The sequence below is a fragment of the Monopterus albus genome, unplaced genomic scaffold, assembly GCF_001952655.1.
Source record: "Monopterus albus unplaced genomic scaffold, M_albus_1.0 scaffold64.1, whole genome shotgun sequence".
Taxonomy (NCBI): domain Eukaryota; kingdom Metazoa; phylum Chordata; class Actinopteri; order Synbranchiformes; family Synbranchidae; genus Monopterus; species Monopterus albus.
This window is the reverse complement of record NW_018127944.1, coordinates 17524-43243: the sequence shown is the minus strand read 5'-3', so window position 1 is coordinate 43243 and position 25720 is coordinate 17524. Positions and strand designations below refer to the sequence as shown.

General features: G+C 42.8%; 2 protein-coding genes across 2 annotated transcripts; both read left to right on the top strand.

Annotated features, from left to right (window-relative positions):
• Positions 1-1129: 1129 nt before the first annotated feature.
• On the top strand, positions 1130-16287 carry paplna (papilin a, proteoglycan-like sulfated glycoprotein; the record flags this gene model as incomplete). The annotated part of the gene is made up of 18 exons (XM_020604147.1): positions 1130-1381; positions 3304-3366; positions 3921-4024; positions 6674-6734; positions 6980-7082; positions 7339-7469; positions 7604-7727; positions 7947-8027; positions 8113-8285; positions 8873-8996; positions 9091-9217; positions 11416-11620; positions 12391-12567; positions 12730-12880; positions 14238-14433; positions 14636-14720; positions 15137-15263; positions 15977-16287. Coding segments are annotated over exons 2-18 (2331 nt in total), but the record flags the coding sequence as incomplete, so codon positions are not given.
• Positions 16288-16291: 4 nt separating this feature from the next.
• LOC109962436 (papilin-like) lies at positions 16292-20748 on the top strand (the record flags this gene model as incomplete). The annotated part of the gene is made up of 9 exons (XM_020604146.1): positions 16292-16368; positions 17208-17366; positions 17452-17579; positions 17925-17976; positions 18115-18261; positions 18330-18457; positions 18696-18801; positions 19119-19294; positions 20071-20748. Coding segments are annotated over 9 exons (1134 nt in total), but the record flags the coding sequence as incomplete, so codon positions are not given.
• Positions 20749-25720: the final 4972 nt, after the last annotated feature.

The following is a 25720-nucleotide window of genomic DNA, read 5'->3' as shown; positions in this document are numbered from 1 at the left end:
TAGCAATAATAAAAATGTATAACAGTCTTAGGGGCCTGTTGTCTACAGTGAGTACTTTTTGTGATGTTGGATGGACGCAATAAATGAGAAGGTTGAGACAGGACTGAAGGAGTTAACTCGGTTTCAGTTAGGTGGTTATGATTACCTGAACCGTCATTTTAAATATTTAATTTGAGTCATTCAGTCCATCCTAAACAAGTAAAATCATCTTTCAGTGCAATCAAACAAACAAAGGCTTGAATGGGTTTTGGTGCCATGAAAGCAGTTTTCAGGGACACCACACAGCTCTGGCTGTTTCACACACCCTCTGAATGAATCCCAGTCCAAATAAATCGATGTAAACAGTAAAGTGTGAGGCTTGAGATGGGTGAGCCCACAAGTACATAACTCAGTTTCAGTAGTTCTGGGTGTTTGTATTTAGAGGCAAGTTGGGATGTTTCATAAAACTTCACCCCCAAACGAGCAGAGAGGGCAGGGGGAGGACATCCCTGTCTGCTAGTGGCTGTGGTGGTTTCCTCTCTAAAACCCCAAACAATCACTTTTCTATATTGTTTTCATGCAATTTTAACATAATTGTGATGATATATCTATTACACTGTCTGGTTCTTCTAAGTAAAATGTATTAAGGTCACTTTTGTATTTTGTCAATTTGGTCAAAGGTGCAAGCTCAGTTTGTATCAGATGGAAAGGTGTACTTATTAAGTTTTAATAGGATTAGAAGAGTATCTCACTATTTACTGGATGGATATGGTCATCTAAAAACGTCTGGTTTCAAAGTTTTAACCTCTTTAGTTGAATATCTCAACGCATCTGTTATGGACTGGCACAAACATCTGTACAGATATTCATATTTCCTGTGTATCCCCATCACTCGGAAGCATCTTCACCATGAAGTCTGCGTTTGTGGTTTTAATTGAAATATCTCAGCAGCTATTAATGAACACTTAGACTGATAATGACGCGTTGGTTATAGCAAAGTGGGAATACAGTTTTCCAAAATCCTCATCTAGGATAGAGTTATGGGGGAGTTAACGACAAACGAACACGGTGATTAACTGCTAGTTTACAGTTTAAAATTACAGACTGTGCGTAAAACTGTGTCAGGAGGGGCTGAACTGGGCTGGACGCGTAGGTAAAGAGCGCGGTGACGCCAAAGAGGAGGTTTCACCAGCCGCACTTTCTCCTCTTGTTGGTTTCCTGTTTGATACAGGACAAACAGACAGGGCAGCCGGATAACCCTCCTCATATATCCAGCACAGTGCAGCTAACTCACGCATCTTAACTCAAAGCTTCGGAAAGAAGCCAGGTGCTGCGCCGTCCTGCGCACGGATCCACCGGCGGTGTGGGACTCCCGAAACCCCATTTAAAGCCACAGAAAGGGGTGAGTAACCTGGTGGGTTTACTTCAATAACACGGGAAGTTGCTTCTGTCATGTTTACTTCAGATGACAAGGACACAGTGGGACATAAAATTGATATGCAAGTTAAATGAAGTTTAACAATAAACCACGGAAAGGAGCTAAAATAGGCATTAATAATACATAGTCAATTTATTGGTGACTTCTTGTAGAAAAATCATCTGTTTTTTTTAATTATTTTTATTTGATGAAGGCTGTCTGGACCAACCAGCTGCCTGTTGCAGCTTCACACACATTTCACAGGCCACATGACACTGCTTGCTTTACTTACTGAAATGATTCATTTGGTTGGATAAGAGTTTGTAATCGCCCGAGGCTGAAGCCTTTATAGGAGCTGGTACTGTACTGTGATACAGGAACCTCACTGGGGATCTTCTGAATGGAGCAGCGGTTAATGGTGTTCAAGGTCAAGGATATCATTTGACCTGAGAGGAGATCAGTGTGATAAATTAAGTTTCACTTCAAAACAGTGAGCTGTATTTGAGCTACAGATCGAACACCATTTTCTTCCTCAAAGGTAAAGATCTAGGCTGCTGCTGATCCATCAGTTTATGGTTTTGATTGTTGGACTTAACCTGAACTAACAGTTTTTACTTTATCATTCAAAGTCATTTCTTAAGCTACAATGCAAAACATTCACTTGTCCCAGTTTCTCAGTTGTGAGGATTTTTTGTTCTCTTTTTAATATACTTTTGGGTTTTGGACTGTTGCTCGGACAAATCAACAATATTAAGATGTGATCTCCAGCTCTGGAAGCTGCTAATGTGCATCTTTTAATTTCTGACAATTTAGAAACCAAACAATTCATTTGTTCATTGAGAAAGTCAATAGATTGGTTGGTAATGACAATAATTAGCCAGGGTACTTCTTCTTTTATCTGCACTGAGTTGCTGAAGTGTAAGTGACTGTTGCCGGCCCCTAACAGAGGAGAACAGTCCCCGATTACCACCACCACCACCACCCAGGGGCCATTACGGTGCTCAGTCTGGGGCTTTTGCTGCAATGGGTGTTTGTGTTCGAGGGAGACGGAGCAGATGTGCTGACCGCCTGTCTTCCTTGCTGTAGGGCGTTCACAACCGCAGCGTGACTTTCCTCATGGTGGGAGCTTTTGGTGGCCATGGTTAACAGGTCAGGGCTGGTGTAGCAGCTCTAGTCAGCCCCCTACTCTCTCTCTCTCTCTAAGGGGGACAGGAAACCTCAATTTGCCCTGGAAAAACAAACAAATAGCCTCTCCCTGTGCAACAAATGACTGATTTTTAGCTCAGTTAACCAATTAAATGATGAGATAGCAGAGGCAAGTGACGGAGCTGGACATCTCACAGAAAGCCTTTTCTTTACAGGAGATGGATGGGAATGATTGTCATTCAGTGAATTGATTAAAATCCTAATTATGTTTTCCTCCATGGATTAAAATTGTGCAGTGTTACCCACTGTATCTCTGGATTTCCCTTTTGACAACCACCACATGTTGGTCAAACTAATCGACATCTTCTACATACATTGTTTTCATCTGATGCAAACTTTACTTGACTCACACATGTTGCTGATGAGCTGCTGTGGTTGGCAGCTGCAAGTCAAGCCACAGAACAAGCTGCTGTGTCGGTACTCGTATACGTTCATTTTGTTGATTAGTGCCCGAAGCCAAAAACCAAAGTGGATTCTTTGTTATTGTTTTGTGATGGTTGACTTGAATCAGACAGGAGGAGGTTTTTCTCAGAGACCTCTTGCTGTCTCCTTCTGCCCTTATGGATCCTTTTTGTATATGCTGGCTTGTGTCTCACATCAATTACTATTTCTGCTTTTGCTGCCCTGGCTTGTTTCCAGAAAGGTTGCTCAATAGCCTCTATTAGTCACAGTGACTAACTCTGCATGTCTTGGTTTTCCAGGGAACAACAAAGATGCTCCTGCCTCTGCTAATCCTTCAGCTGCTCGTGGCTCCAGCTCTCATGGTAAAATCCCAGTGGATCCTCTAAATATTGAGCAATGTTCCTGTTAGAATTGCCTTTTCTACATTGTTTTATATTTAAATGTTCCTTTCTTTCTTTTAAATCGGTGCAGTTTGTACATTATTTCAGGACTAGCTGCAATGATTAGTCAACTCATTTATGAGTTAGATCAATATAATATTAATTCTTCTGGTTTTACCTTCTTATTTATAACATTTTGTGCCATCACCGCAGACAATACAGCGTGCCATCTGAGATTTGGTTGGCAACAATCTCATCTCCAGCTGTTCTAGAGCTTCTGATCTTTCTCAATAGATCGGGTTTGAATTGTAGATGATCAGATTTCCATTAGTGTGAGCACTGCTTCTCCTCCATGTTGGCTTAAAGGTTCAGTTTTAAAGTTCATTCTTGACCTTGGAAACAGCATTTGATAAACCAGTCAAACCGTTGCCAATGTTCATATTTGGTTCCAAAGCAAAGAAAACAACTTTCTAGCATAGATTTAGTGTAGAGCTTTACACTGTGATGTTGTGTATAACATGCTGTTTTGTATCCAGGTGCCCAGTAAGGATTACTGGGACTCATGGGGTGCTTATGGAGAGTGCAGTCGCAGCTGTGGCGGCGGTGTGACCGTGAAAACCAGACGCTGTATCAGTCACAGGTATGACCTCAGAGTATATATTGTTTTAATGCATCTACGTGTGCATCAATATGTGAATGTGTGGTTGCTGCAGAGGACGGGACGTTTCTATCGGCCCTTTTTGGATGAGAAGATTTCAAAAGTGGTTTAAAAAAATAATTTCATCATTTTCCTTTGGTTTTTTTAACGCGTCATTTTGTTAAATATGGCTTTTGGCCATTTTGGGCTTGGTTTTAAATCTGCTACTCTTACATCAGACTAAACAGGACAGAGTGATCAGTCACAGGTATGCCTTTACAGCTGCTGCCAGCTTCCACTGTAACTGTTATTGCTGGAATCCAGCATGTTGCCTCATGTAACTCATAAAGTGATCTGTATTCACGAGGTGAGAAGAGATGGGCCATACTTTGGTTGCTTTAGTTATTCAGGTGTTTTAGTTAGGTAAATTTATCAATGTAATGATGTAAAATGATGTAAAGGTCCTACACTCAAAACCAAAAAGAAGTAAAAGTAGTCATCGTGCAGATAAATGGTCCTTCTGGTAGATGTGGTGTTACAGTATGTTTTACATTATTAGATGTTAATACTGATGCATCAGTGTATAAGGAACACTTCACTGTATCTATAGAGTTTTATGTACTTTATATACACTCCAGTAGTTTTGTCCATTGATTCTCAGTCTGAGAGTCGGGTCTCTCCAAAGGGTCACAGGATAATTCTGAGGGCTCAAGAGATGATTACTAAGGAGGGACGTCTCTGGATGGGTTTGAACCTTTCTCTAATATTTATTTGACCTCAATGGGCCTTAAACGGTGATTTAAATGGAGCTGAGAAGTTTAAAAGGGGAAATCTCTTTCTGATACATGTCAAAGGGCTCCAGCTAGACGCTGATGTTCAAGTGAGGTCAGAAGCTCTTGGTTCCTTTTGTCCAGTGTCCCATTGTGCCTGAAACCACTAAAGGAACATTACTACTGCTGATAATTGTCTTCCCAAAAGACATTTATTATTCATCAGCTGCATGTGAAGTACTTCTGGCCAGACATTGCTCAGCAGAATGAAGGCGTGCCTCAGTAATTGGCCAATAACACAGAGGGACTTTTATTTTTTTAGAAAAAGTTAGTTTTTTTTTTTTTTTTTTTTTTGGAACAACCATGCCCACTAGGTGAATAATGTCTGTAATGTGCTGTTTCTCTAACATGTTCAAACAGTTTTATGATTCCCCTTGTTTGATATTTTGATACATTATATGACAGTAAAACATAATTATCATAGCTCGTCACATTAATCATCGTTATAAAGAAAACACGTCCGTGCAGTCAGCCAGTGAGTCAAACAGTCTGTGAATGAGTCTGCTCCTTCTCTTTAGCTGAGTGATAAACAACAGGGAAGACGTCCTGCCCACTGCTACCTGCATGGATCAACTCTGTCATGTCTTGTCTGCTGTGATTTAATGGGCTGAATCACTGTGTGCTTTACAGGAACTCCTATTTCAACATACTGTATATTCCCTTTAGTGTAAAATTACCTCCATTCAAAGGTCTTACACTTTGAACAGTTTTAACTAATTATCTTTATTTTTCCCAATGTATCCGTTATAAGCTATAATTCATTTTAATTTTGTGTGATCAGCAGCTTTGCCTGAATATCTGCCATTTTTCCCACTTTATCATTATAAAATGCAAGTGCTTGCTGATGCTCCAGATGTTTTATTTTCCACTCCTGGGTGAACAGTCGAGGGGCGGATGATGTGAACGACTGTTCTGACATGTAGTTTCAGTGTTCCAGTGTTCCAGTGCTGACCAGAGCACGTCTTGTCTTTAGGCTTTAGGGAAGGTCCCTTTGGAGGTGACTTAATCCTGATTTATCAACACAGCTGGAAGGGAGGGCATCTGCTGTTCACCCGTGATCAAACATACACATGTTTGTGCAAGGCTTCAGTTAAACAGTGGTGATGTTGGATCTTCTGCTGTGCAGAGAGGAGTGCCACTTAATGTCTGGTTATTTCTGCATTTGCAGCCAGTTTGTATTTGCATACGTGCGCTACAGTCCCACCTAGTCATTAGCTGTTCCTGTGTCACAGTGATGACCCACAAAGCTTTAATGCAACATAAGTCAGAAAAGTGGATGTTACAGCACCAACTAGGCTAAGGATAAACACATATTTATGGCTTAAAGGGGCACTCCGCTGACTTTACTCATCACAGCTCGTGAAAACAGCTCAACGAGGTCTTCTGTGGCTCTGAAGGAGTTTCCCAAAGTTTGAAATGAACCACGATAATTGAATCTGTGTCATCTAATCTCGGGCTTGAGAATACTACATTTAAAAGCTGTTACAAAACTGGAGGTGGGCATTCAGGAGGCAGGGGCAGGTTTAATGAGAAAGTCTATCCTGTTGCATTGTGGTTTTATATTCCAGCCGCTGCCTCACTGATTTTGACCGTTAATCTTTTAATTTGTCTCTTGCAACTTTACTTAATACTAATCCGGTGGAGAACCTCTTGGAAAAAAAACTGAATAGATGACGATATGATGTGGCTTTATTTACTCAGGCAGCCAGCTGGTGTAGCTTCATATAGGATAGTACCTACCTTAAGAGAAACTACTTTAGTGTTAATCTACAGAACATCAGCCAGTAGCGTTTCACATTAGTGCTCTGTTTTCGACATACAGGACTGATGGAGGACATAGCTGTGTTGGACCAGAGAAGTCTTACCGCTCCTGCAACATCCAGGTGAACAAGCACATACGGTTTTTACAACTTTAGCTCTTTTTCATTGTGAAGCTCCATTTGGGTTTATAATCCGTGTACCTATTATTATGCTGCTATAGCCTGAATGACAGCATCAAAGTTAATATGATCAGTATCATCTGTTAATATTGTACATCATCCCTAATTAAACAACCCAGATGTATAACTTGTTTTAAACCCGTAAGCATGTCTGTTGATCTGACCTCTGACCCCCCCATCCCTCCCAGGACTGTCCGGAGGGATCCAGGGATTTCCGTGAAGAGCAGTGCTCCATGTTTGACGGGACTGACTTTCAGGGGAAACGCTACAAGTGGCTCCCATATTATGGAGGTCTGACGCAAAGCAAAGCTCATTTCTACATGTAAACACAGAAATATTAATATGTTTCTAAAACTGTAGACCATAGTTTCACACGCAGAAAAACTGGAAAGTGATTCTTGTTATATTGATCAATAATAAAAACATGAACTTAGCTTTAGGTTGAATTTCCAAAGATGAGAAACAAACACATATCTCAAGGTACAACTGCTACAACAAAAACTACACAAAGCTGTTTTAATTGTTTAAAATCTAATCTCTTTGGTAGCTGAGAACCCGTGTGAGCTGAACTGCATGCCAAGAGGGGAAAACTTTTATTACCGTCACCGCAGCGCTGTGGTCGACGGTACACCCTGCCACCCTGGACGCAGGGATGTCTGTGTGGCTGGAGTCTGCAAGGTAGGCCGCCTACCTTGCCAGGTCAGATGCCTGTTCAGCCTCTGACTTCATGTCTGTAACGCCTCCTCTGTGGAGAGGATATAGTGCACTGGTGGTTTCCTTATGAAGTGTGAAATCTTTTTGTCCATCTCCAGCATCTGGGGTGTGACAACATGTTGGAGTCTCCCCAGCAGGAGGACCCCTGCCTGCAGTGTGGGGGTCATGGACAGTCCTGCTACCGCATCAAGGACAGCTTCTCTGTGCGTGACCTGCCAACTGGTAAAATGCATTTTCTACCAGACACTACCAGATGTTGTCGCTCATGACATTTGTCACCACAGCCAAACTTCCCTAGCACTAATGTACCAGAAAGGCCCATGAGAAGCACCAGAGATGTAGATTTTTATATCCATCTTTTGAATCTGTATCAGCAGTGCTTCTTCTGTCTGAGTTTGCAGCTGCATGTGTGATAGGACTTAGGTCTGGTTTTCATCTCAGGCTACAACCAGATGTTTATCATTCCTGTTGGAGCCACCACCATCAGCATCAGAGAAACGGTGGCCACACGCAACTACCTTGGTGAGTTTGTGTTTGACTAGTGGATTTAACTCTTCATAATTCTGTAGTATGCACAACACTTAACCAAGGTTTCTCTGTTCTGCAGCTATCAAGAACCTACGTGGAGAGTACTACCTTAATGGCCACTGGATAATTGAGGCTTCCAGGTCGACTCCCATCTCCAGCACCGTGCTGTACTACCAACGAGGTGCTGTGGGTGAAGACGTCCCTGAAACCGTCACCGGCCGTGGCCCCACCACAGAACCCCTTGTTGTTGAGGTAAAATTGGTTTTGTCTTTCATACTCTTATGTTCTTTGTCAAATCTTTACCTCCACATCTGTCGTCTTCTCAAAGTTGTGCTAATGTCCTGTTCATTACTGCAATACAGAAACAGACACAATGAGAAATGTATTAATAAATTTGATCTGCATAGCATTTCAGGTTTGCTTTAAGCGTGGCAGTAGAGGAACAGTCATCAGACCTTTAAAATAAGTATAGATCCTCTTGGGGACATGAACATGACCAGCAACTGTTATTGCAAATGGTTTATTAAATTATGGGACAGTTTCGGCACAAGTTTGAGCCTCATAGTGGGGCTTTCAGAGTGATGATGAAACATTAGGATTCAGCCTCTGGGGACCATGAAGATCCACAGCAGATTTGATGGAAATTTGTCAGTTAGTCTTTGAGATTCTGTCACTCTACAGTATTGTCATGGGTCAAACCTGTGACCTAATGCTCCAGGAAAGGTCAGCGAGTCTGATAAATCATAGTAGCATTCATCTTCTGAGGACCATGACCCCCTCAGTATATTTGGTTGGTCACTTGATTGATTATTAATGTTTATGCACAATCCTGCTCTTAGCTGCTCAGCCAGGAGCCCAACCAGGGGGTGGAGTATGAATTTTACCTTCCAAACGAACGCTCCACAGAAGGTTATTACTGGAGTTTTGGATCCTGGTCTTCCTGCAGCAAAGAGTGTGGATCAGGTCAGACTCCCAAAAAATACAGTCAATCATCTAAACAGTTTTTAATTGCACTGCTTCCTGGAAACTGAAACGGCTCAGTTTCTTCCTTCATTAGGTTTCCAGACTCGGTTGGTCTTCTGTGCCATCGATAACGAGGCCTACCCTGATTATCTCTGTGCTTCTCTGCCGAGGCCACAGGCCAACCGGACGTGCAATCCCCAACCGTGCCCACAGGTCCGCAGGTAAATTACAAACCCCACTGATAAAATGTGTAACTTCAGAAGATTTTTCCAGCATCCAGAGTTCATTTTTCTTCCATCACTGACTAGTGTCATACTGTATAAACACAATACTTATTGTGAGAGTATGCTCAAACCGAGCTTGGATATTCCAGGTCCTATGCATCTCACATGTGGACTCAGCTGCAGAAAACCTTGAAAATGATATCCCTCATCCTATTAAGGGAATTTAAAAGATTATACTTAAGTATTTGCAATTCTACATGTAATTGCTTTTCTTAATTCTCTTAGGTCTCTCTTGAGAAAGAGATCACAACCTCTTTGAGACTAACTGTTTAAATAATGGTTAAAGAAAACAGCAAGATGAGCCGCTAAATTGCTCAGGTGTTAAAACTAAGTGTCAGCGCAGTTTTGTGATTATTATTGGTTTGTTATGTCTGTCTGAAAGGACAGCGTACCTGATTCCACCACAGTTATGGAGATTGTCAGAAGGACTCAGAGCTTACGTATTGAGGTAACCCAGGGTCAGTGGCTGTAGTTAGTTTTACAGTAGGTGTCTGCAAACACTGGGAGAGAGCTGAAACATTAAGCCATTACTTTCACTGATGCATGATCACTTTTGTATTTTCTTTTTTATAGTATTCTCTGGCCTCTAATCTCTAAATAACATTGTTCACCAGATGTTGGACTCTACAATCTGGGTTTAGTGCAAAGCCAGTTCTTCCATGTGGGGTGAGAACGAAGGTGTGGGGCAGCTGTCCAGCTCAGAGATATCCTTCCAACTTTTAATGATCCTTATTTCTCTTAGACACACTTAGCATGTCTCTCCAGGGAGAATGAACAGCGATTTGATTCCCGCCAAAGATCCCTGCCAACTTTAGCTGACTGTGAAACTCTGTGTTCATGCAGCTGATGATTTGTAAGGTGTTTGTGGATTAAAAGCCAACACGGAGTGGAGCTGGAGACTGTGTACCTCTGAATGGGACACAGCTGCAGAGGTGTGGGAGTAAATAGCCGGCACTTCAGTCAGTAACTCTCTGGTATTTCCTGCTTCTCTGCTTTAATGCTGCTCAGAAACCTGAGATGTTTATGAAGCTTGGGTCACTGCTCCCTCGTTATCCTTCGATTCAAAGACTAGAAAGCGTAGATGTTAACATCTTTGAGCTGTGCTAAATTTGGGGCTGAGATTAGGAAATAAAATCAGAGTTTGTTTTTGTTTTAGTGATGCTTTCTAGTAATTAATACTTTTTAGTTATTAGAATCTGTTCAAACTAACAAAGAGGTGACAAACAAGTGCTGTTTTTCTGCTGGGATCAACTGGATTTCCTTATTTATTTATTTAAAACACAGCAATCCCCAGAAGAATGTGGTGCTTTGAGCATAATCAGTTTTTAGTGTGTAGTTGTTTTTAGAAGCTATGTTGCTGAGGATCCGATTTGTTAAAAGAACGCATCCTTTTATTAGCCCGCATTACATTTGAAGGGTTTCATTCTAAAGCAGTGATTTCGGAAAACTTGTTTAAGGTTAATATTGAAAAAACGCAGACTGTCAAAAACTCAAAGAACCAATTTGTTAATGGAGACTAGACAAATTCACATTAATTTGGTTAACCAGGTTATAATTAATCATTCATCTAAACATTTATTGTTTCCAGCTTCTAAAATATGAAGATTTTCTGCTGTTCTTTGTTTTATATTAGTGAATATCTTTGAGTTTGTTGACTGGACAGAACAGGCACTATATAAAGACATAACTTTGGGATGGGTATGTTTCAGTAATATTCATTTAATTTTAAGTAAAATTATGAAATGATAATAAAATTAAATATAATCTTATATACAATTATTATTACCTTCTCTATATATATTTATTATTACCTTCTCTTCAGTTATGGGTGTCCACAGAGGTTCTAGTTGTTTATATTGGCTTACAGCTTCATTCTTTTTAGCTATAAACCATTACGACTACTAAACAGGAGCAACACTTAATAGTTATAAACTTCTCTTGATGTTCATCAATGTTTACCTCTCAGTTAAAGCAGGAAGTAAAAAATGTAAATACACATAATGGAGCACATGGTCTGCTCCTTCGCTTGTAAGATGTAAACATCTTTTCTGATTTTGGAATGAAACTCCTTCATTTACCTCCTCTGTACATCGCTACATCTCCTGACCACTCTTCTCTCCTGGTGTGTGTCCCAGTTGGAGAACCGGGGAGTGGAATACCTGCTCGGTTACCTGTGGTGGAGGTTCCCAGGTGCGCAGTGTGCAGTGCATCTCCCATGATGCCTCAGGACCCCGTGTAGTGGAGGATGCCATTTGTGCTGCCTACACTGAGGCTCCTCCCTCTGTGCAGACCTGCAACATGCACAGATGTGCAGAGTATCATGTGACCAGATGGAGCGCAGTGAGTTAAAGATGTGCATCGCTCTGTATTCAAACTTAATTTCCAGATACCACGTTTAAAGGAACATTATAACCAGTTTCCCATGAAATGACTGTGAGATACAGTATGTGCAGAGGTCAATATAAACTGGAGCCTGCAAATGATCTTACAGTTGAATAAACTCTTCTCTAAAACAGTTTAAATAAAACCTTATCACCTTTATAAAGACTCTGGACACAGATCAGAAATCATCTTTCCTGAGTAGCAGACAGAATATGCTTGACTGCAGCTGAGAAGGAAAATCTTTTTTCAAACAACTTGTGTTTTTATTTTCAGAGATTGTCTGCATCTATATACTTGTGTATCTTCAAGGAAAAGCAAATATTCAAATGTAAAACTGATGATTACATGATAGCTGGAGTTAGAAAGGTCATACAAGCCCAAAGCACAAGGAACTAGATACAAATGGAAATACAGTCTGTAAGGAAGCTCTGGAAAGACACAGCCTCATGATTCGGATGCAGTCACTTATACCTACTTCCCATTAGCACTTCATAAGAACAGACGTCTTCATTTATCTCTGCCCACCCTTTCACACAGTTTTGTCTTAAGTAAATAAAATGTTCCTTGTAGTTTTCTTTCTCAGTTTTATGCAACAACAGTTATAGTGAGATATGACTTAGATTTTTTTTTTTTTTACATAACATTAACTCACTTTGGCAAACATTTCAGTGCAGGTTTGAGGCCTCAAATTACACTTTTAGGTGAATTCTGTGTTGCTGTTTGTGCAGTGCTCTGCGACCTGTGGTTCGGGTGAGCAGACCAGAGAAGTGACCTGTGTTGGTTTAGATGGTATAAGGCTGGAGGAAACATTCTGCAGCGCTTTGCTCCGCCCAGCCGCCGTCCAACCCTGTGAGATGGCTGCCTGCCCGCCACAGATCAGCTGGCGCGTTGGAGCGTGGGGGCTGGTGAGTTGGACGGTGAACAACAAACAATACAGGGACATTTATCTGCAGTTATTGTGGCTGAATGTGAAGTATGCCCCTTTTCGTCTGTCACACCAATTGCGCTCTCATTTAAGCTACACAACAAAGTTTCACTGGTGTTAAATTCTCTCCGTTTTCCCACAGTGCTCTCAGAGTTGTGGTTCTGGCTCTCGAGAGCGCCAGGTGATCTGCTCAGACCAGAAGAGGAACGTATACCATGCGGACCGATGCCATGCCCACCCCAAACCCTCCACAGTGGAGCACTGCAACACCCAGTCCTGCTACAGTCCACAGCGTGGGTATCTGTAAACTGGCTCAGCATGAGGCCACTCGCTCCTGCAGCCTGGAGTGTTATGCTTTGTTGTCGTCTTCTTTCTTTTAAATCTGAATATATTCTTTTGGGTAGAAAGAATATTCTTTCTGTTGCTTTCCATCTTGTCACTGTGCTTTTTGGCACATTTCTGTACAATGTAGGTCTGCAAAGCTGTTGAGACAAATTTAAGTGCAACATCGTCATGGGTAGGATGACGAACAAGGAGCTGTCTCTACATCTAGGCAGGCTCCATTAATTTGGCAGCATGCATAAAATTTTGAATATTGTTTTTTATTGTTATCATGTTTGACTTTGCACAAAAGTGCAAAGTGAGCTCTGGGAATAATTTAATCTGATTTGTACTTTGAGTTTTTAGCTTGGGTCAGGTCCCATCCACTAACATGGAGGAAGCAGGACTTCTGACATATACTGCAGCCAGCCACCAGGGGGCGACTGTGTCACAGTGGCTTCACTTGTGGGGGCTGTCAGCCCTCCATTGTTTCTACAGTCAGTGTTTCTGCCTTGGAGTCAGAGGCTGATGGGAGCGGTTCTTCACACTTGGGTGCTTGCAGTTACAGCTGAAACAATATAACTTGAACTTGGCATTAGTCTTTTTTTGTTAGGTCTTTAACTCATTTGCACAACTTGCCCACTAACAGTTGAACCAGTGACTCTCTGAGCATGTCAGAGCAGAATTGCTTTGGTAATAAGCTGTTAGCCTAAAGTGTATTTAGTTTTTCTAAAAAGTAAATTCTTTCAGGCATGGTTTGGACCAAAGGAAACTAACTGTAGTGTGACTGCACCCTTCAGTTGCCCGGCATCCCACCTCCCCTCTGGTGATACAACTCCTGTCACTTTGTCCCCATCAGCCCCCCAAGCCCCTGTCCCAGCTTTAATTATCCAGGTCTGATTGACTTGTTTTCAGGCGGCCACAACATTGTCAGCCTTATTAAAATATTTCCGAAGCAGTGAAGTGTGCTAGTACTAGCTATGGTGTTCAGTGCCATGTGCTGTCCCACCGCTCAGGAACTTCAAGCTTGTGTATCTTCACTTCCTTCAGGATGGTTTATTCTGGTCACTGCAGCCTCTTTCTCCACTGTCCCCTGTTTTATCCTCCAGTAAGCAAATAGTTTGATCATGTTCTTTGGTTAATTATATGTATGCGTTTTGTAGTAGTTCTTTAGTGTCGCAGCTTCCTGTGAAGGCTCAACATTTGGCTTCAGCTCTGTTGTATAGTTCTAAAGGAATGTGTGAGCTATTGCTGTGGGCAGTGTTTGGTGTTAATTATGGGGTCTGGTCTGTGTGTACAATGTGTAAATCCACCCTCCTCCCTCGTTAGCTCGCAGGCTAGAGATGGATCCAACCCAGACAAACAAGGTCCGCGGCCCTCACCGCTCCGCCCTGGCCCTCCACTGCAGCCAGTCCTATCACGGCTGCTGCCCAGACGGGTACACTGCAGCCAGGGGACCCCAGGGTCTGGGCTGTCCACAGGCCCCAGCTGTGGTTCCTGTCCAGCCATTCTGCATTCAGACCAGGTATCCAGCCTGTCACTACACTGCGACTGAGATTACATATGGAGTCTGTTTTAGTCATCGTCAGGGTGTCACTTTTATGACCATGTGACCACACTAACCAGGGACTGTTCTGCATTACACAGTAATTATAACAGAGTGGCCAGGGTGGGGTTGAGGACAAACTTCATTGTTTGTACCTGCTTTCTTCTGTTTTGTACATCAGTCATGGTTGCTGTGAGGATGGCATGACGACTGCTCAGGGCCCCAACAAGGAGGGCTGTGCGGAGTATGTGGCCCCTGCACCCACTGTAAGCAAACATACATGAAACTCTTAGCTTTTCGCATGTTAGTAGACTAAAACTGACTTTTCTATATTTGATATGGGTGACGGTTAAAGACCTGACCAACTATAACACAAAAAGATGTGTGGTTGTCTGCTCAGAATAAAACACTGGTAAAAGAAAAAAGAGTGGGACTAGTAAGGTTTTTGACTGGAGTCCTTTATTTTGTGCAGTGTTTTATGCCTATTGTCTATTATTAGCACTTAAATCATTTTTGGGATTCATTTTTATGGCTTTATTAGATGGTTACAGTAGATAGATGAAGAGATGGGGAGTGACGTGCAGCTGAGGTCCTTGGCTGGACATGAACCAGGAACACCGTGGTTCATTCTCAGCTCTCAGTTACCCAGGTTTTTTCCTTATCTATGCTGTCATTTCCTCAGGTTGCTCCTTCTCTTCCTACTGAGAATGCAGTACAGTGCCGAACCACCACCTATGGGTGCTGTTATGACCGCACCACACCTGCAGGTGGAGCCAACGGGGAGAGCTGCCCCGACCCACCAAACCACAGTAAGGGACTGATGCAGCGTATGCACTATGTACATTACATAGCACTGTCTTACACAAGATCTGGTTTTGTCTTTTTAATGTTCCCTCTATGCAGAGAAGGTTTTGTTACTTCTTACATTAACTGACATGTGGATCAGTCCAGTACAAACATGTTCGTCTGTTGTTGGTCCATGAGAAGCTGTATCTCAGAAGGCGATGGTTGTGCTCACATGCAGCATTCGTCTAGATTCCCTTTAATCTATTGTCTGTGATTAATATTGATCTAGTTTATAAACATTTTGGGGGCATTTTACAAAGTGACAGCAAAGAGATGAGAAGAGATGCAGTGAGAGAGAGGTGGGCAGCAAAGGTCGACCCAGGGACCTGCTGTTCATGGTTCACCCTGGTGCCCCGGTTTAACTTTTGTGAGGGAGCTGACCTCTTGGTAGTGCCAAGAACACTGATTATAAGCAAAGATGTGGCACCAAAAGCTGTTACTAACATTTCTGAGGTGTGATGGACAGGGAAGCTGGCTTTTTACTACAGGACCAAAGACTCAGGTCCTAATTCCATTAGATAAGAACTTTGTAAGGAAAATAAATGACCAGATTTTTGTTTGTTTTCCTCAGTACCTGCACAGTGCGGGTGACAAACCTTCCTTAAGATAAAATCAGTGATAGAAACAGTTGAGACTCCATGATGGTGACCTCACCTGCTCTGTTCCTTTGCTGTAGTTAAGCGCTCCGTCTGCTCCCTGCCGCGTGCCGCCGGCTCCTGCAGCAGCTGGGTGTCACGCTACCACTACGATGTCATCACATCAAAGTGTGTGCACTTCTGGTATGGAGGTTGCCATGGCAACAGCAACAACTTTATGACCCTAGCAGAGTGCCAAAGCGCGTGTCAGGTGCCCGCACTGAGCCAGCAGGGCTCGGGGCCTCCTGATCCTGCTGGACAGTCATCTCGTAGAAGAGAATCTACTGCATCTGGAGCGGCAACATCATCTAGAGGGTCAACGAGTGGGCACTCACACAACATGGGGATGATTTGCCCACAGAGGCAGAGTCTATCTGCAGGCCCCCCAGCCTCTGCCTGTCACTGCTGCACAGTACGCCGCTCCAGCTGCGAGGTAAGACCCCGAAGACCCAGGAAACACAGCGAAACACTCACTCCCCCCTCCAACCTTCTTACCCCTGCTGAAAGAAGTCCTGTAGTCGTGTAGCTCCACAGACGCTCACGCTTGCCTAAGTAACATCTACTTAGTTCTTCTTTTAGCCTCAACAAAATGTCAGGACGAGCTAACAACCTCACAGCAAACCTAACAGACAGCTCGCCTGTTTGATGCAGCTGGGACTCTTCACTGTCTGTCTAGAGTTGATGTTAGTCGTCCTGTGCCCATGTGTGTCTGCTCCCTCACTATGTCAGTCACCACCAGCTTTGGGCTTTGTGTTTCCACCAAACTAATAAAAGTTCTGCTGCGACACTTCATGTTGGTGTGTGGATCTTGTCTTTCTCCACGTTTCATTTGGGTAGTTTTGTGTTCTAGCTGAATCCTAGATTTTAGATTTCTTTGGGGAACATGGTGCTAATCGACTTCTTGCTAGAAGAAAATTGTCCTTTCTCTTCTTCTGTGTCAACATCACATCTAATTTTTAGCATGTGTCAGTCTGATTGTCTGAATTTGTTGCTTTGTGGGTGAGGGTTGTGTTGTTTGTTCGGCCATTTTTCATGTTGCGTGCCGGAGCTGGATTTCTTTTCTGTCTTTCTCTCTGAGCTTTTTCTGACAAACTGCTGAAACCAGGTTATGGGCCTTCTTTATGCTTGCTTTGGTGAATAAAAGTACCAACAGCAGAGCATAAAGTGACTCTTTCTTCCTGCCTTCAACCTTCATTTTATGTTTTCCAACTGTTCCTCCCCCCTTCCTTTCCTTCTTTCCTTCTATCCTTGTATCCTCTTATGTTTCCTCAGCTTGACACTGGGAGGAGTAACGATTGATAGGACAGACCCCTCTACTGTGGAGGCTTTAGTCGGCCAGACCGCCGTGCTGCCCTGCAGAGTCAGCCCGCCACCGTCCTCCACTGTCATTGTGGACTGGAGAAGAGATGGGATCTCTGTGTCTTCTCACAGGTCAGCAGAAACATCCATTTCCTTCATATATAGTGTCAGTGTTTGTGATTATTCTCTGTGTTTTATGGATTTCCTCTCTCTTCAGGCATCACCAGCAGCCCGATGGTTCCCTGTTAGTTGGTCCTCTCACTCAGTCAGACTCTGGTTGGTTTTTGTGTGTGGCCACGCGGGAACGGGAGAGAGACCACCGCTACATTTACCTGTCTGTCACAGGTAATGGCACACATTACAATGTATTGTACAGTTATTATAGAACACTTCTGGATCTATAAAGATTAGAGCACTCTAAGGCAGATTGTGAGACACTTTCACCTGGTGCTTAATCAACTTATTGAGGTCACAGTCAGTCAAAAGCTTAACTGACCAACTCAGAGTCCAATTAGTCAGTCACATGTAAATCCTCAAGGATGGGCTGAAGCCTTGATCTCACAGATGATGTCAGAACATGCTGACCTTGAAAACTTAGCCAGTCCATACCCATGATTTGTTATTGTGACATTATGTAAGTGAATTATGACAGGACTGCTCACTTAGTGTGTCTGTGTGTTTGGGTCATAGAAAGACCGTCTCAGCCGAATCCGACCCCACCGTCCAGAGGCACATTTCCGAGGTACAACTAATGTCACTAACAGCTCCTTCCATTAAACAGAAAGTGTGGAAAAACTGAAGAATATAAACTCTAACACATGGTTAGAATGAACAAACTTTAATATTTAGAAGTATTTCTAATGCTAATCACTTGAATCAGATTCAGTATTGAGCGGTCCAGCTCTTCTCTGCTGGAAAAGCGAGCGGGACAAACTGCTAGACTGCCCTGCACGGTTGTCCCTCCCTCAGCACTTCAGTCTGTCAACATTCACTGGACAAAAGATGGACGGACCCTCAGTAACCCCAGGTAATTCTCATTTCTCACTCAAACAGTGTCAGTGTGAACGGGCGTCGTGACTAACTGCTGTGCTGCAGGTTTACCCAGAATTCCGATGGCTCCTTGTTCATCAGCCCGCTGAAGTCTGATGACTCAGGTTTCTACACATGTACAGCCTCCAACCAGCAGCAGCTGGAGCAGATACAGCTGCAGCTCAGAGTTCAAGGTGGGTTTTACCTGCATCTTGGCCATTGTGCTGTCATTATTGTTACCAGAGACTTACAGTGGGAACAAGTTGATGTTGTAGTTTCATGTAGTCCCCAGCAGAGGTCAGTATATCTGAACGTCATTGAAACAGATTTGTTGATGAGTGTTTATGAAGGTGTCAGAAATTTTAGGTTGAATTTAAAAAAAAAAATCACCAAAAGGCCTGGATTCAGTGTTTTTCTGGGTTCATTGTCCAGACCTGAGGATCACTACAGCTCCTAATAACATCCAGGTGTCCGAAGGCAGCACGGCTCAGCTTCCCTGTGTGGTATCGGGCGACAATGTCAACATTGGCTGGTCCAGGTAATAAATGGCATTGTCAAGCTCAGGCATATACATTGGTAAACTTCATGCTGATTTGAGGCTTCGTCTTGAACTCAAGAAATAGCAACGGCTGCACTTAAGAGTCTGGTTTCAAAGTAAAAATTGGCACAAATTAAATAAACATTTTAAAGGACAGCAGTTAAAATTACCAGCACTACAAGATCAGATTTATGTGAGAGGGTTAGTATTCAGGTGAACATTTATTCTTAACATTTCTAAAAACAACTTTCATGACTCCATTTATAAACACAAGAAGTTCCAACTTTCATAGAGTTTTTCTTCTTCTTTGATTACAGAAACGGTATAGTGGTTCGCCCAGACGGTCGTGACATCCTCCTGTCTTCTGATGGCAGCCTGATCCTGAATAATGTAAAGCAGTCACAAGAGGGGACCTACACCTGTAACGCATACACTGGCATCTACTCCGTGAGCGCTGTGGCTGAAGTGAAGGTGATTAAAGGCACACAGGAAGGTGAGAGTAATGATGGGACTGAGCTGTCATTATGTTTTTGTGCACAGATGGATAACAAATGAAAGCTGTGGCCTTCACAGTCACCACATCTCGATCCAGTTGAACATTATGAGAGATGTTGGAGCGGCGTGTTAGTCAGCGTCTCCACTATGATCATCAAAACACCACATGAGGGAACATCTGTTAGGAAAATGGTGCTCATCCCTCCAGTAGAGTTCAGAGATGTGGACAGTCAGCGCCAAGGTGAAGCTGTTGTGGTGTCATGTGGTGACCCAGCACCTCCCTGAGACTTTATGTTGGGTTGTCCTTTAATTTGTCACCTGTCTGTATATGTAGTACTTTTAGGAATAAATCACATTCACTAGATTCTCCTGGAGGCTACCACAAGTATGAGGAACAAGCAGGAGAATTTTGGACATTTGTTCATAAAAGCAGTTTTAAGATTGGTAATGGCAAACAAATGACTGTTCATGTCAGTTCAAGTCATTATACTGACTGCTACTATTTAAATGACTAAAAAGAGTTGTGGGTAGAGATTCAGAGGTCAGGATCCAGGCTAACGAGGCTGTAAAGTTGGAGCAAAAAGCAGATCTTTTTCACATAGTGCAACCTAAAAAAAAACCTAACAAGCAGAAACAAAGGTCACCCAGACTGATTCAGTCGTCTCAAGGTTAACTTACTTTATTGAACACCACACGACGTTCTGTGTAGTAATCTGAGTCTGAGGCACAAAAAAACAAACAAAATGGGACTGATTCTCAACTGGCTCGTTGCAGGTGTCGATGTGCCGCCAGAGTGCGTGGACCAGCCGGAGCTCGCCAACTGCGAGTTGATAGTTTACGCCCGACTGTGCTCCAACTTGTACTACTCCAGTTTCTGCTGCGCCAGCTGCACCAGGCATTCGCAGATGAACGACAGGTTTGGTCAGACAAGCTAAAGCCACACAGGGATGTAAGACTGTGCTTTGGGAGGACTGCTTTTTTAAACATAAACCCTGAACTGCTGCAGAGCGCTCTTATCAAACCAGGTGGCTCAGAATCACTATGCAAGCAACAATAAAAGGACTTATTATTTAGGTGTAATTCAGTCTGACAACTAGAAGTTGTTCTACAGTGAGTGTCTTTGTGCAGTAAACACCGAACATGGAAACATGAACTAGGTGCCTTAAAATGCAGGTACCAGTCTTTTGACTGTATTGTTCCTTCATTGTCTCGTCTTTATAATAAGTTATTCTTCACTGGACCTTCTATACACGTTCTCTGTTTTCAAGAGAATCATAGGAATTTTCCCTTTTAGCTCAGTATTTCCTCTGTACTGATTTATCTGCTGTAGTTTTGACCTGTGCTCTTTTTTTAATCATGATTTTTCCACTTTACTGATACCTCTGCTTGTTGCCATTCACAAAGGGCCCCTACCCAGACGATGTTTAATTTTATGTCATTATTTGGTAATAAAAACATTTTGATAAAAACCTACCAGTCGTTTGAAGCCCACATGACCTGATGTTCCAGTTTTCACCACAAGGGGTCATTTAACATGACAAATGAAAAGTCTCAGTTTTAAAAAACTGTAATTCAAAGTTACAAATATGAAACTCTGTGTGCTAAAAGGAATGAAGGCAGTAGCTTATGAATTTAGGTTTGCAGGACATATTCTCTTGCTCACAGATGTCAGACACTGTTTCTGTTCCCGTCTCTCACACGGTTTCTTGTTTTTGTTTCTTCTGAGCACAAACATGTTTTTCAGAAAACAGTTGTTACTGGTAGTAAACGGTTACAACTTGATGAGAGACTGAACAGAAGCAGTAAATGGCTTCTAATTTAGTCATATACACAAACATTTAGTGGCTCAAGTGAAAGTGATGCTACTATATTATAATTTAAACACTGATACGAGCTCATACTGTTTGTGCTCTAGGTACCTGATCATCTCTGTAACTGCAACAAAACTGACAATGTCCTTTATGTGCTGCAACATAAAAACATTCAAATGCAGGTTTCTGCATCAGATCACAGTAAACTGCTGTTGTATGTAACACAGCACATGTTGACACAGAAATAGAAGTGTTCCAGCTCAGAGATGTGCAGTGGGGGGGGGGGGGGGGGGGGGGGAGAGAGAGAGAGAGAGAGAGAGAGAGAGAGAGCCTATACTAGCTTTAGACCCTGTGAAGTGCAACTGGTGTGAAATCCTTGGCTTTGCCTGCATGACTGGCTCATTTTGCATAAAAAAGGAAAACAAAACTCACAACCCATGTTGTAAGAGTCAGACACTCATGCAATCAGTGTGATATTCTATATCAGTGTCTGCCCTCATGTAACCATTGTGCTATAGTGTAGGCCAATTTTACAGTGCAGACAAAAAGAGTACCTGGCTTGCTCTTTTAATTTCTTGTGGGTTTTGCAGTGAACCTTCCACTTCCAGACACTCTCCAGGGAACTGTGCTCTTCCAGGAACATCAGCAGCGCTGCCAGTTGATCTACAACATCCCAACAATTAGCACATGAAATAAACAGCAAAATCATTTACTAATAGACTGATGCAAACATCCACAGAACATTTCTTGCACAAGAACACTATTTTTCAGTAAAACAAAACATTACTACCTGCGAATAAGATTCTTAATATTTGTTAGTGGACTAGTCTATGACAAGAAAAAGTGTAAACAAACAAATGTTCCATTACAATAATCTAAAAATATATTTTGCTGGCTCATTACTGGATGTGAATCCCTGACCTACCATGAGTGATGAAGTCTGGATTGAGGATTAACTCATCTGAGACAATGCAACCTCCAGACACAAAGAGCTCGTTGTAGCTGTTGTTCCTGATGTCGTCCAGTGTATCGATTCCCACAAACACCACAGAGGGGTGTTGCTTCAGAGACACCAGGCCTGGGATCTGATACGTACAAAAACACACTTCTCCTGTTAATCTGTTTTCAGCTTGCCTTTTTAATAAGAATTGATTATCTGTCCAACACAGACAGTCGGTACTAGTTGGTGAATTCCTTCAAGTGGCAGTACACAAAGGGGGAGATTTACTAAGGGTTTGCGACTTATTTTTTGGGACTGGACAGTGAAGTTAAGTGTGTTCTTGTTCACAAAGGAGTCAATTTGGTTTTGCACTGGAAAAAAGGAAGAGCAGTTCTGCTGGAAGTTGTACAGTTCAAGGCGTTCCCATTCAGGGATGCAAAATAATTCATTTCTACCGCTTAATCCCTGAACGGGGTCACGAGGGGGGGGCTGGAGCCAATCCCGGCCGGCAATCGGGCAAAGGTGGGGTAAACCCTGGACAGGTCGGATGCAAAATAAGTGAGAAGAAATTTATACAATAAATACCCCCAGCACAGACTGATGCTGCAGCACAAGGAGCTGGGGCCCAAGAGAGAGGGTGATCAAAAAATGAAACTAAACTGAAACCAAAAAAATTCACCTGGTCCTTATCTTATTGTGATTACTGAATAAAAAATGGTAAAACTCATAAGAACTATGTGCCTACACAGCAGATGTCATGTGCACCTGAATACTGTCCACAATGGCACAAGTTTGATCTGAGGAAATTCTCTCCTGAGACCTTTTGCGGTTGGAGAGAATGAGACACACCTATACAGACAGGTTTGGTTTGTGCCAATCCCCAAGGACTTCAGGCCTCCAATTAGTTAGCATGCACATATGGCCTTGGCCTCGCTCGCTCCCACCCTACAGTGAGATGGCTGGCACCGCCTATAAAACAAACTAATCACACAGGTGTCTTAGTTGGTTTGTGGCATGACAGCTGCCAAGGGTTAGAACATCTGACATCCAAATCAACTAGGACCAATGGCCTGAGAGCTTTTGTACCTGCAGAGAGTACAGGGTTAACAATAAACAAGGAACAAAGAAGCCAAATGTACTCAAAATGCGCAGGACATTCAAATAAGGTGTGGGTCTGTGCAGAGCAGGATAACGCACATCCACCTTGTTACTGCCACTGGCAGCCAAGACAGTCAGAACAAACATAGTTGTTACACTCAACATTCAGAAGGACCTTGTGGATGTGTCCAGCGATGTCTTTGTTTTTAATGATGACCAGCAGTCTGTTGTCAGGGTCTTCTTGGTTCAGAAAGGCCCCAGGAGACTGTTCCACGTTCCCCTGCTTCAACAAGTGCTCCTACATCATTAGAGGATACACACACACACACACACGATGGATATACACAAAGACATACTGATTGGATCTGGCTGGAATGCTGATGAACTGGACTCTGAGTCTTCTAGTTTAGGCACAATTAAAGTTGATTAGGTTTAAAGTTCTTAACAGCAACAACAGTGCCTGCTCACTAATAACACTTGTAATAATCTATACCGAAAAGTGTGTTACAATCATGAAATACAGGGCAGAGAAATGAAGCATTTAACAACAGCATCAGCCAGGGCGTTGGCCAGCATTGGTAAACAAAACAAAACAAGACATTCACAAGTTCACCTGCAAATCATGTAGTGTATTTATTTTACATGCACTCTTGAGACAGGTTTCAGGTTGTGAAAGCTTTGCCTCTCTCTCGGATTGGGGTTTGGCCACAAGCTAATTAAACCTGTCAAATCCCACCTCTAACCAAATTAAATTTATTTTTAACAGTATGCAAGATGAGGGTCTAAATATAGACTAGGACAAGACTAAAACTTGAATTATAGGCTCAAGGGCTCAGAGCAATGGTGACGTACAGTAACGCAAGCTTCGATGAGTATAGGCGTAGCCCTCTAAGAGCTGTCACTATTGGGTTTATCCCTCACGCATGTGCAGTCCTGAAGAGATTTCTCTCGTGCCCTGTACTGGGCTGTCCCCACTTAGGTCCGATGTCGTGGCGTAAATGCCAATGTGACCTGAGTTTGGTTCCTTATGCCAGCGCTTTTTCTTCAGCTGGCAGGGGTAGAGACAGCGAGGCTGCCGGCTTAGAGGGCTATGCCTATAGTCATAGAAGCTTGGGTTACTGAATGTAACCATCATACTACTTCGTATAGGCTTCGCCCTCTAAGAGCTGTCGCTATTGGATAAAAGCACAGCTGGATGTAGTCAATGCCCTGCTGGCTCACTGCTGCCAAAGAGCATTGTAAACATCTCAGCTTGTTGGTATATCCCGCAATAGCAGCCCAAGTACAACATCCTCTCTCCTGCAACAGACCTTGTCTGAGAAGCAGACACAATCATGCCCCATATAGAACCTGACTGCCACTGTGAGAAGGCAGGGATGGCCGTTAATGTTCATCAGAGGAGAATAAGTGCAGGGAAGGGCGCGCTGACAAAACGCACAGATAATAGGTAGAAGGCAGAAGCGAGTGAAAGGACATGGGAAAGCCCAGGAGGCTGCTGTACAAATGTCTTCCACAGCCATCCCCCAAGATTGCTGTGGAGGATAAAATAGCACTTGTGGAGTGAGCTCTCATGCCAGGAGGGGGACCTCTCCTAGCTGACACGTATGTCTGTATGATGGGCTCACACAACCAGTGAGACAGCCACTGCTTAGTCAGGGGCTTCCCAAGAGAATGCTCCCTGTAATGCACAAACAACTGCTGTGTTTGTCTGATAGTTGTCATGCAGGCCACATAATGGGACAGTGCGCGAACTGGACAGAGGGCATGGAGCTCTCTTTCCGACTCCTCGCCATGTGGAGGAAGAAAGACTGCTGCTAGAAAAATCAACACTTATGCCAGTTGGCATAACAACAATAACAAAACCAACTCAATAAAGAGAGAGAGGTTAACCTTTTTAGGAATTTCATATCGATTTTAAAAGAAGATGCTGCATAGCAATAAGGCAAAACATTAAAATCCTCAAAAGTCATTTTGACTGGCTTACAACTAAATAAAACTATTTCAAAATATCAACCTAAGCTATTATAATTTTCCTTGCTGGATTCTGGTAGTTATTGAACAATTCAATTGTCCCTCATTGACTTCCCGCTCTGGGTAGTGGCTCTACCTTCTTCCCATCCCTTCCTTTGGGGGGCCTGTAGGGGAGAAGCCACAGCTGAAATGTCCTTTCAGCCTGCCTTTCTTCAGTCTGACAGCTTTAAACCTCGGGCGTTTAAATCGAGTAGATGTCAAATAGTTTTCATAACTCTCTTTATATTGCGGTTTGGATGGACCCCCTCAGTCATCTCTGGGTTTACAATACGTTCTCTCAATCTATAACTCACTAGGGTTTGTTTATTTACAGTATCTTAGTTTCTGTATACTGAGGTTATTATATTACAATTTAACAGAATCTTCTAAATTAAAGTTAGCCCTTGATTTTATTGATGGATTAACTGTAAAAACTAAAATATTTACAGGGTTGTATGTCATCAGGCACCCATGCTCACCTACTCAAATGACTCATACACTCTGAACTATGCCATCCATGATATTACCTTGACGTCTTCACACAGCTGGTCCCCCGGCTCGGTGT